At 36.8% G+C, this 12595-nt stretch overlaps 2 protein-coding genes across 3 annotated transcripts; one reads left to right on the forward strand and one right to left on the reverse strand.

Moving 5' to 3' along the window:
* The first annotated feature begins 3995 nt into the window (after window positions 1-3995).
* On the forward strand, window positions 3996-6453 carry LOC121736058. Its single transcript, XM_042127102.1, has 3 exons — window positions 3996-4460; window positions 4626-4726; window positions 5633-6453. The coding sequence occupies exons 1-3, from the start codon at window positions 4178-4180 to the stop codon at window positions 6248-6250; spliced, it is 1002 nt and encodes a 333-aa protein (XP_041983036.1). The 5' UTR covers window positions 3996-4177; the 3' UTR covers window positions 6251-6453.
* LOC121736057 (protein ALP1-like) lies at window positions 4659-6709 on the reverse strand. 2 transcript variants are annotated; one of them, XM_042127101.1, is made up of 2 exons: window positions 6373-6709; window positions 4659-5549 (listed from the first exon to the last, which is right to left on the reverse strand). In XM_042127101.1, the coding sequence occupies exons 1-2, from the start codon at window positions 6613-6615 to the stop codon at window positions 4740-4742; spliced, it is 1053 nt and encodes a 350-aa protein (XP_041983035.1). In that variant the 5' UTR covers window positions 6616-6709; the 3' UTR covers window positions 4659-4739. The 2 variants fall into 2 exon arrangements, 1 of the variants encoding a protein (XP_041983035.1); XR_006036964.1 differs by lacking the exon at window positions 6373-6709 and adding an exon at window positions 6080-6123 and having other exon boundaries at window positions 5096-5549.
* Between the last annotated feature and the right edge of the window lie 5886 nt (window positions 6710-12595).

Genomic DNA, 12595 nt, shown 5'->3' on the forward strand with positions numbered 1-12595 from the left:
TGACCGCATGGTTGTGCATGTTAAGAAGTAAAGGCTTGTACAGAAAGAAATATGCAGCTGCTGTGAAGAGAGCAATGTCTCATTTTTTAAAGGTAACCCTTTAAGGCCGGGGGAATGTTGACTAAGTTCAAATTAAGCGAGCGTGATTTGTTGCACTCCCCGCGCTGAACCAATGACACCCCGCGAAGTGGAAATTATGCATCACACTTGAAAATGGTCGCCCGGACCTCGGGTGATATCTCCGCTATTAATTTTTAATCCTATGTCTTTATCCGCTACGCTAGCGTACGCTAATAACTATAAACTATAAGTGAGTGATAGTACTGAGGCGAAGTGCAGAAACCACATCGGGAAGACAGAAGAAGGACGAGATCGGCGCCATCGTGGAGTTCAGCATCGTCTAGGTAGCGTGCCTTCCTCTTTCTCCCTCTTCCTGTAATATCGCTCATACTAGGGACAGGCGATTACACGTTCCCTTCCAAAATACAGTCCACCTAAATCTTAAATAAATTATTTACTTAATAAGTAATTTCCGCAAATCGCCAGACAGCCATTTTAAATCGGCCATCTTATCCCAACCGCACTATTTTTGGTACCTTCAATCCGCAACATATTTTGGTCATATTTTGGTAACACATAGGTAGTCAAGGTTTATTAATATTTTCTTGCGGCGCACATAAGGCCAAATTACGTATTTACGACGACAAAAACAAAAAATTTCGACATCACAAAACTTAACTAAAATGTCTAATGCATTGAATTTGCTATACAAAACAAAAGTGCTGCTCCGACTCGTTTAAACTTGTCGCGCGATCTCTCGGACATCTGTTCGCTGAGTCAGTTGCGCTCGAAATCTAACGGAGTAAATACGGTCGTTTTTTTGTTCTATTTTAAAGTTGCAACATTTTTAGCATGGCAATGGAAGCATCAGGTATGTACTTTATGCTGTTACATTTTACTTTTATATCAAATGTAATTTACATCTCAATAATATTGGTTTTCTAAAGGACAATTGTTTTTGTATTTAATGAATATATTTGTTCACGTTTCTAGAGTTTCAAAAAAAGTTCCGCAGAGTTCCCCATTTTTTTTCTTATGCTAGAGTACTGTACATATTTACGATTATACGCAAGGACTGACTGGGTCCACCCCTTTCCCCTTTTCTAAACTGGAGTCCATTCTTTTCAGGTAGTCGAGATGATCCTGCATTACGAGTACGGAAGATAAAGAAAAATGAAGTTTTTACAGTGTTAAGAAATGAACAGTTTTATGGTTTTTCGTCATTGAAGTGTAATGAACGATTGGTAGACTATATAGTGAAGTTTCTGAACAATTGTCAAAACATATAAAAAATGTCATCAAAGTGTTTGTAACGAAGCTTTTGACGAAATGGCGTGACTGTAATTATATGTACGAACGTTTTAACAAGAAGCATGTCAAATGGTTGGATGGAGACTTGGAGTTCTCGGAAATGGACACTACATCTCCAACTCTTTCAGTACCACCGCCACCTACCTTATCAGCGATAAAACAACGTGGCAGACCGAAAAAATTGTTCGCTGATAGTTCCGAACGGAGCTGCCATAATAAAATCTCTACCCTTGCCTGTTGGTCAATTATCAGAAGACGTTCTTGAAACAGGTCACAAGACATACAAACATTTAAGGCAATTTCACTCCCGAAAAACATCAAGAATTAATACTAATAGCGATGTATTCCACTGGATTTTGTATCCTCGGATCCAGTGGTGACAGATTGTCGAAAAAAAGCTAAAAAGACAAAAGGAAATTACAATCAAACCGTAATTATAGGCATGCTTCGATTGCCGACGATCAACATAAGTGAAGAGGTGCATGATGATGTTGATGATCATGATGACGACGGCCAATTTTTTTTTAATATTTATGATTTGAGTTTTATGTGTGTACCTGTATATAAATAAATGATAATCGTTTAAGAGTCCGTATAATAAATTTTGCCGAAATTTTGAAGAAAACGACAGAAATAATCTATATAGATAAAATTTTATCCAATTCGAGAAAAAAGAAAAAAAAAAAACAAATTGTGCCAAAAACCACGATTCAAAAAACCTAAATCTCACATTATATTACTCGCCGCAAGGCTAATGTGAGATTTAGGTTGTTTTGAATCGTGTTTTTTGGCACAATTTGCTTTTCTTTTTTCTCGAATTAGATAGATAGAATTTTATCTATAGATTATTTTTGTCGTTTTCTTTTTATGAATTACAGCTCGAATTGCCGAAATTAACAGCAATTACTTTCCCATTCGTCTGTTAATCAGCAAAATTTCGTATACGGACTCTTAACTATAAATTGTTTTTTTTTTTTTTTAATACGAGTATTTATTGAGAGGAAATCAAATCGAGTTTCTCTTAAATATAAGGCGGATGGCCATTTTGTAATCAATTGTAAATTAAACAATAAGTAAACAGACAATAAATATTTTTGTCGTCGTAATGATGTAATCTGGCCTATGTGCGGCGCCTGTCCAAATCGTAGTAGTTACATACTACGTATCGTCCTGATACGAGTACATCAAGATTATAACTCTCGGACGTTTCACGAAGAATAGGAAACAAAATGCCTTTTCACCGCAAAGCAAAGCCCGCAAACCTGTGTGGCTCATTTGCTCGGCAACAGTTGTTGAAAAATAAATAATTTAGAGCGGCATTTCGAGCAAAACCATATGAAATTCGACAATGAGGACAAAGAGTATCCAGTGGGGTCAGCTTTAAGGACAGATTTTATAAAGAAAAATGAACTATTTTCACAGCAAAATATTTTTGCAAAACGACTCAAAGCCATGTTCAAAACGTCGTATGAAATTTTATCGCTCTTGGCTAAAAAGAAAAAGTCGTTTTCTGATGGTGATATTATCGTCGTCTTTGGAATCTCTAAGAGAAAAATTTAAAGAAATAAGAATTCTGACCGTCGCATCTCAATACATTTTGGAAAATATCTTATATGTTAGAAAGAACATAAATATTTTCAAAAACAAATGTGATAATCATAATGTAAATACTAGAAATAAGAAAAAGTTAGCAATACCAAAATAAGCACACACACTAGCCAAAATAAGCAAATCCTTTAAAGGCCAATGTATACGCCTATACAATAAAATCTCAGAAAATGTTTAAAATCTACCTTTAAACAAATTTAAAAAAGCAGTTAAAGAACGTTTGTGTGCTAAAGCGTATTATAAAGTCAATGATTTCTTTGAGGAAGCACCTTGGGAATAGGGTGGCTCCATGCAGGTTACTTTTCTTTTATTTTTGTTACATAGCTGTAAGCCATAACATTTTAATTTTTCATTTTTTTAGTAAAAGATGGCCCCGTGCGAGTTTCTTACGCCGGTTCTTCTCGGCGGGGTAGTTCCCGAACCGGTGGTAGGCAACGTAGTTTCTTCGTTCGACTTTTAAAAAGTGTATCATGATACCCATTTTGAATAAAAATATATTTTATTTTTATTTATTTTATCAAAAAGAGTTTGTCAATTGTTGCGCTGAACTGCAATGATCAAAAGGTTAAAGCCATGGCAGAAAATATTTCACTGTCGCGCAACACAGTAATTAGGCGAGTAGAAGAGATGTCAACAGACAATAACAGTTTAATTACAGATATTAGTTGGTAACTAAATGTAGATATTTTTCACTCTCATTGGACGAAACCTGCGATTTAACCGGTATGGCGCAGTTAGCTGTATTTGTACGCTGTATTTATGACAATTTCAATATATATTTGACCTCTGTCAACTGGAAATTACGACCAACGGAAAGAATATATTCATGAAACTACAAGATTGCGTTGAGAGTAAAAGCCTAAACTGGGATAAATGCAATTCAGTTTGCACTGCAATGGCGCTGTAGCTTTGCTGCGAAATCACATTGGTCGACAATTTTAATTTTAATTATATTTTCAGGTGATTCTGGATATCCTCTAAGTCCTAAGAAAATATTTGATGACCCCAATAGCCGGGTCCACACCGGACGATCCATCGCGCTCCGATCGCGCGCGGCAGCAGCGCGATCCAAAGATGCAGGCGGTGTGGACGTGCCGCGCGCGATCCATGCGCACGTATTGGAGCGCGCGCTCCCTACCTCGCGCGATCCGTGTGCGGTCGGTTTTTGTGCCAGCCTCAAAGGTGCCTCAGTTGCGTGATGCGCGCGGTGTGGACGGTTGTGTTGGTTCGCGCGATCCACCTCGCCATGGACATCTCAGAAAGTCGCCGTTTGATATCGCTTTATAAAGAATTTAAATGTTTATGGGATCCCAAAGATTCTAATTACACCAATAGAGGTGTTAGAGATGATGCTTGGTGTCAGATTTCTCGTGAAATGGGGAATAAGTCGATCGAGAACCTAAAGAAAAAAATGCGATCTCTGGCGGGAGGCTACAGAAGGGAGAAACACAGAGAGAAGCAAAGCCGTATAACTGGATCCGGTAAGAAAACAAAGCTACTTTTTATCTGTAGGTATTAAAATTATATATTTTATTATAAGTAATTACATCATAATATTTACTGTGGATTTCACGTGATTTCGCTTTTTACATTTAAGCTGTTAGAAATACACGTGGTTATTTTAATGAGTAACTTGTTTATTTCAGGTGCTCAAGATACATATAAATCAAAATGGTTTGCGTATGATGACTTCGACTTTATGGCGGATAAAAATGAACCCGGAACCACACGCGATACATTGGAACATGTGAGCTATTAGTTTACTGATATTCATTTTGCCAAACTATTGTATGGTTTGTAACAAAGTGTCTTGCTAAGTGGGACCGTATTGTAGTGGCATTTTTTGTTGCTCTTCTTGGTACGACGGCCATCGGTTGTAGCGATTGTGATGGCGGTTCATTTCGCCAGCTTCCAGGTATTACTTCTCCATTCTCCTGTACTGTATCAAACGTTCCTGGCGATATAAAGTTAGGATTACTGCGTAAGTAGTTATATAGATGAACCGTTGCCAGCACGACTTTAGTCGCAGTTTCTGGTTCCAAAAGCATAGGTTTACGCAGGACTCTGTAGACAGAACTAAGTACTCCAAACGCGTTTTCAACTACTCTACGTGCTCTTGACAGTCGGTAGTTGAAAATTCTTTCACAAGAACCCCTTTCCCGTGTACCATCGTATGGTTTCATAGTATAATCATTAAGCTGAAAAGCTTTATCACCTAGTATATAATAGGGTACCTCAATTTTATAGGGAACTTGCAATATCTCCGGTGGAGGAATATTTAGCTCTTTTTTTTCAAGTTTTTTATATAAATTTGTGCTTTTGAACACGCCTCCATCTGATATTCTGCCTTTAGTCCCAACATTCACATACAGGAACCTATAATTTGCATCTACTAATGCAAAAAGAACAATACTAGGAAATAATTTGTAATTATCAAAGTCGTTGCCACTATTAAAAGGCGATTGTATAGCGACGTGTTTGCCGTCCATCGCTCCTATCACGTGTGGGAAATTCCACTTATTCTCGAATTGCTGAGAAACTGTACGCCATTCTTCTTTAGTTGACGGCACCTGAAAATAAAGGAGATCTTAATTATAATATAAAGCTGAAAATAAGAATAAGCAGTAAATAGTAATAATAATTGTTGTTACAGGTAGAATCTGATACGACTGAAGGGGAACTTGAAGTTAATACTACAGTGAGCGAAAACGAGAACAGTAACATTACTAGTGACACACAACCGGAGAGAGCCAACCACCACACAGATCAGAGTAGAGAGCAGAATGATCAGAATGCACAATCCAGTGTCCAAACAACAAACAAAAGAACAAAAAAAAGAAAGAAAACTACTTCTAATAATGCAGATGACATATCAGATGAAACTCTTTCAGAGGCTTTCCAACTTCTGCAACAATGTGCTCAGCCACCACAACCGGAAACTGATTCTTACATTGCTTTCGGGCAGTATATATCTACTGAATTGCGGAAATATGATGCAGTAACATTAGTTAATGTCAAAAATGCTATATGCCAAGTTATTTTTCAAGCTGACACAGGAAGATATGGGGATAGCAATTATGGATATTACACTAATTCATACCCTGGCACACCAATAGCATCCACTTCATCACACTCCCAGTCTCTGCAACCTCAAAATTATCCAGCTCCAATTCCACAGACATCACCGTCTGCTCATCTAGCCTCCAATTCATCGCAGTCCCAGTTTCTGAAACCTCAGGATTATTCACTTCCACAGTCACCACCGAATTAAATAAGTACCTACCTATATCATGTTTTCAAAAAATAATTAATAATTGTAAACATGTTACTTCTTTAAATTATGATTGTAATACACTACTTTTTTATTGAGTAATAAAGTATGGTTTTACTTACCTTTACATAATCATTTAACAGGTCAATGATGGCTTCACAAACTTCAGGAATAATTATCGATATAGACTGTTTGGAAATGCGGAACAGATACTGCAAACTGACGTACGAATCTCCAGTTGCTAAAAATCTCAATGTTAGTAATAATCTTTCCTTCACAGTAATGGCATCTCTATAATTTGTATCATTCTTTCTTAGCTTGTTATTTAATAATGAACACAATATCTCAAATTGATTAGCATTCATTCTTGCAAAATTGTGTTCAACTTTATCTGACACTAACTCTGCGTACAGCTGAGTCCCAGATTCCAAGCGATTTTTGTAAATTTGTTTCACCCAAAACCGTTTTCTTTTTTGTGATTTTTTGCGCAAGCATTTAAGCAAAATAAAAGTTACTGCTGCAACGGCAAGACGCCGCCGTTGTACGTGTGACTCCATATCGTACAAGAGTTAGACTGGCTGAATCACGGATCGCCTTAGGATCGCTTGGAGCGCATATTTAGGATCGCAAGTTTCCAAGAGTGGATCGGCATAACACGATCCACGATCCACGCTCCGCGATCCTGGATCGCGGATCGCGGGATCGATGGATCGTCCGGTGTGGACCCGGCTAATCGTCAATGCTATCCCGAACATGCCTGAAAGTCACTACACGGACTTGCATGTTCAGGCTCAGAATGTCATAGGACTATCGGTCTTCTAAGAGCACGCTTTCGCTGCCTTCTGGTGCAAAAAGTTCTCCATTACAAGCCACGGGTTGCTGCCTCTATTGTAAATGTTTGTGCTATATTACACATTTGTGATAGAGCCTATCTTCCTGCACCACAACTGAGTAGTAGGGAAATAATGGAAGAATCACAGATGCAATTAGGTGTCGCATTTGAAGATCAGCCAAATACCAATAGTAATAACCAGGCACTTTAACAAGGAGTTGCTACTAGGAATCAGTTAATTCTTCGGTTGTGGGAAGCTCGCATATTACTATATTTAAATATATATATTTTAAATATAGTTTTTATTTAGGTATATTTATATAGTTTTAGTTTTTAAATGTAAATATAGAGTGTAAGGAACACCAGATTGTTGTATCTACTACCTAAACAATAATATTACCGTGATCGCAAAACTTCTTTCATTTCTCTGAGGTCCCGAACCAATTGCTCCAGCAACGTTCCTCCATTTAAGCTCGTCTATTTGATATTTGCACAAGCAAAAGACGAGCTGTTTGCTGCGTCATAGGTGCCTTGGGGCGTTGAGAGAATCCCCTAGATTCAGACATTGTAAAATGGTACATCTAGAGGCTGAATTGTGAACGAATCCAAGAGATCTCTCCAAAACATATAAGATCCTCGTAAGTAGAGTCAAAGATGATCTGCACTGCCTTATACCGTATTTACAAGGATGCCTGCGATCTGGGGGGTCCCACTTTTAGGTTGACACTGAGGGAATTATTAGCATCATATCAGGCAGGAGCCCCTCTTAATGCTAAGGCCAGCTTGACAGAACTTTCCAATGTTCGGTTTGCATTCAAACTACAAGAGAAATTACTCCTAGGGTAGACTGGAAGTTTCGAGGCTTCACTGCGTGACTTATCCACGCAATGGAACACAATGTCGAAAGGAGTAGCCGCTATGATGGAAGAGGTTGATAAAAGGATTAATGAATTACGACTTGGGCACAACAATTTCTAAGGAAGGATTGATTGTGTATCCCACACAAGAGTTTTCCCGTCTCAAAATATGGGTTGTCTGGTGCACATCATGTCTTATTAGAGGAGACATCTTTCCCACCTGAAACGAGATCATGAATAGTTCAAAGCTTGGGCCCCATGACCGCATGGTTGTGCATGTTAAGAAGTGAAGGCTTGTACAGAAAGAAATATGCAACTGCTGTAAAGAGAGCAATGTCTCATGTTCCATGCATCGACGGGTTAATAGAAATAACCCGAATCATAAAGCATTGACTGTCCCTGCCGCAGCTCCTAGAGTACAAATCCACGCCACACCCTCTGTATCATCCAGAAGCAGTCTCCTGGATCCTCCACCCAAGGAACTCGAACTGGTTCCAGGTACTACGAACATCTCTCGATATGGGAGTATTACCATCGATGAGGAGGGAAATCCGGTTTTTTGTCCCAAGGGAGAGAGGGACAAAACACTTGTCCCCATCAATCTGTAATAGCATAGTCAGGACTGTCACTATCTTCTATAGAAACCATCCAAAAGCGCATGGGCGTCCCCTTTACAGGTGGCTGAGAAAAAATACCACACTTGGCGGCCTTGCGGAGATTACCGTGGCCTTAACGCCAGGACTATTCCGGACAAATACCCCGTTCCGCATATCGTCGACTTTGCATACCGCCTTTCTGGATACTCTGTTTTCATCACTTTGGTTCTGGTCAGTTCAAATCAGCAAATCTGAGTAGCCGAAGCGGATACTTGCAAGACGGCCATTACAACTCCCTTCGTGTTGTTCGAATTTCCCTATTGTTATAATTTTGCTACGTTAAATTTGCCAGTTAAAACAATATTGTGTAATGATGATGTATAAGAGCCTTTAACAGACTATACGCGCTGTAAAGAAACCAAATTCAATGTGCCAACCTTTAACGAGTAGCGTTGTCTATGGCCGGAGTCAAAACTGATCTGTAATATATTGATTCGTATATTTAATTCCACGATTTTATTGATATATTAAAATAAAGATAATTGTTAAAAATCTCATATGTTACGAATTAAATAGTTGTGGATTTTTAAACACTGTATTTACGATTATCACTGTAACGAAAGGTAAATAATCTTATTCAAACTGAATGATTAAATTAAAGTTAGATTGTTAATAATTCTGTATAATTTATTATGTAATGATAAGGCCTGTTTTATAATTTATAATATTGTATTTAATATAACTACTTCTACGGAAGTAACCTTCCGTAGAAGTTTCTAGAAATTAAGAATAATAATTATGCTACTCAAAATAACTGAACAACTTTTCATAACGATATTTTTAGGTTTAGACTCTGTCCTTTAGTGAAATTTGTTGTAAAATTAGTATCACAAATACTACTACAAATTGTTCTAGTTTTACATACTTTGTCATTAATTGTAAGAAAATTAGTTGTTGAATTGTATTAGATTTTGGGTATAAAAAGCCTAGCGATGTTAGCAGGCGGCATTCCATTACTTAGCTGTCGAAGAGGCTCAAATTATAACAAAATTGGTATCTGTGTACAACCTGTGTAATAATTTAAATAAATAAACTATCTACTGTGTTACTGAAGTCGTTTTCTTATCAAGTCAGAAGCGGAGATAGACCCACAAGGTAAATATTAGTTTGAATGTAATCTATCTTATTTTATTTCATCCAGTTTTTGGTGTTATTCTTTTAAATTTGGCTTACTTTCGTAGAATCAGTTTGTAATTAATAATTATACATAGTTCATAACTTTAACACTAGATAACGCTATAACGCTGTCGTTTGTACTTAAAAAAATATTTGTCTACAGTACATTATTTAGTTCTCGGGATTATACAACCAAAAAAATGGAGATTATAAAATATAAATATGGTTTTATATGTGACAGTTTTCACAGTGAATTAATTTTATCTTGGGTTTCGTTTGGACAAAATCAGTTTGTGAGATATAGTTCATAACTTTGATACTAGATAACGCTATAACGTCGACGTTGATACTTGAAAGAATAATATATAAATTACAGTGCATTATTCGGTTAAAAAAAAAAAAGATAGATTATAAAATCAAAATATTGTTTTACGTGTGACAGTTTAACAGTGAATTAATTTTATCTTGGGTTTCGTTTGGACAAAATCAGTTTGTGAGATATAGTTCATAACTTTGATACTAGATAACGCTATAACGTCGACGTTGATTCTTGAAAGAATAATATATAAATTACAGTGCATTATTCGGTTAAAAAAAAAAAAAAGATAGATTATAAAATCAAAATATTGTTTTACGTGTGACAGTTTAACAGTGAATTAATTTTATCTTGGGTTTCGTTTGGATAAAATCAGTTTGTGAGATATAGTAATTCATAACTTTAATACTAGATAGCGCTATAACACCGACGTTGATATGTACTTGAACTAATATAATTATTTACAGTACATTATTTATTTTCCGAGATAATACAAACGAATAGAAATTATAATATCAAAATATATATTTTTTCTTATGTTACGATAGTTCAGGGAATTAATTATATTTTGGGTTTCGAAATTTTGATAAAATCAGCTATTAAGTTATATACGTCAACAGTAGATGGCTCTATGTTACAGTAGATCGCTGACGATGTTTTTACTTGAGCGACTTGATTGATTAACGTACATATTAGTACTCGGGTTTTGCCGCTAGATGATGTGATTTGATAATAGATAATATTTTTGATAGTCACATAAATACGTACTGGTATGAATTTCTATAATATAAATCATTTTTGTTTTCTATCTTAACAGTGGATGGTTTAAAAATAGTTTTTTTTTAGTAAGGATATGAGATATGGCGCAGTTTAGTGCCACGTTTTGTTATAACATGGACTGATTTTGTTTATCGATCTTTATTGTTTTACCCTTTACGGATGTTACGTGCATATTTTTTTTAATAATGAATATTACAATCGTATAATGGATGCTCAGAATACTTTATGGTGTCTGACGAATATCGTATGGTTACTAATGGATTATGGATATGTTGATAATCATATTTTATAGTTACTATGGAATTTTTGCGTATTTAATATTTGACAACGGATGGATGGATTCATAGTTGATTTTAATACTGTTGAATTAGATAATCTGAAATAAAGGATACTTGGATTGTAATGGATACTCTATGAATATTTCAATATTGTAGCCGTGATTGTAGCTTCTTGTTAGATATAGTGACATAAGCCGTCAGTTAATATTAGGGGGCGGTCCGCGTAACTAGGCTTGGTTACACGGTCGTCGGTTTTTAGGGGGCGGTCCGCGTAACTAAGCCTGGTTACACGATCGTCGGTTTTTAGGGGGCGGTCCACGTTACTAAGCTTGGTAACGAGGTCGTCGGTTATTAGGGGGCGGTCCGCGTAACTAAGTTTTGTTACGTGATCGTCGGTTTTTAGGGGGCGGTCCACGTTACTAAGCTTGGTAACGGGGTCGTCGGTTATTAGGGGGCGTGCTATGAAATTTTTCGCATAGCTCGTCGGATATGGATACACAAGGATGGATAATTAATTTCAGGTCATGAACAAGAGTGAGGATGATGTTGGTACTCCACCAGGTACGCCACCCAGGCGACCTCGTCGGAGTCAAAAGTACCGCAAGGCTAGACAAAGAAGTACATCGTCGTCGTCAAGTTCATCTGATAATGACATGCCTAAGAAGATACGTAAGACAAAATTTTCTTCTAAGGATATCTTGAAACTTGTAAAGCATGTATCGAAAGATTCATCTAAAATTTCTTATAACAATTATAATAATGTCGTACCAGAATTTGACCCATCAAGTAGGGCACAAACAATTGACTGTTGGATTAGAAAAGTTAATGAATGTGCAGCTATATACGATTGGGACGAAAGGCAGATCATTCACTTTTCGCTTCAAAAACTATCCGGTCTTGCGAAACGTTGGTTTGAGGCTCTGCCAACCGTAGTTTATAGTTGGCATGAGTGGCAAATAAAATTGAAAAAGGCTTTCCCCAGTGAAGATAATTACGGTCGTCTCTTGGAAGAGATGTTAGCCAGGACTTCCCGCACAGAAGAAAGTCTTAGGGAATATTTTTACGACAAATTAACTTTACTCACTAGATGCGAAATAATAGGCAAAAAGGCTGTTGATTGTATTGTACACGGTATTAGCGATCGGTCTGTCCGGAATGGGGCACAGATTTTAAATTGCTCTGAACCTGAGGATTTACTCCACTTTTTGTCTTCACAAAAAAACCAATCCTTAAATATTAGAATACCTCGTGAGCGTTTTGTTGCAAAACAAAATTATAATGAAAATAACACTTCATCAATCAATTGTTACAATTGCCGACAGAGGGGTCACCCTTACCACAAATGTCCAAAACCGTTAACAAAATGTAAAAAATGTAACAGGATAGGCCATAATAACGATTCTTGTAAATTGGAACCCTTTGTATCAAATTTTAAATCCGGTACGGGGGATATTACGGGCGAGAAAAGAACAATGATAATCCAAAACAACGATGAGAGTAATGCCAAATA

The sequence above is a fragment of the Aricia agestis genome, chromosome 18, assembly GCF_905147365.1.
Source record: "Aricia agestis chromosome 18, ilAriAges1.1, whole genome shotgun sequence".
Lineage (NCBI taxonomy): Eukaryota > Metazoa > Arthropoda > Insecta > Lepidoptera > Lycaenidae > Aricia > Aricia agestis.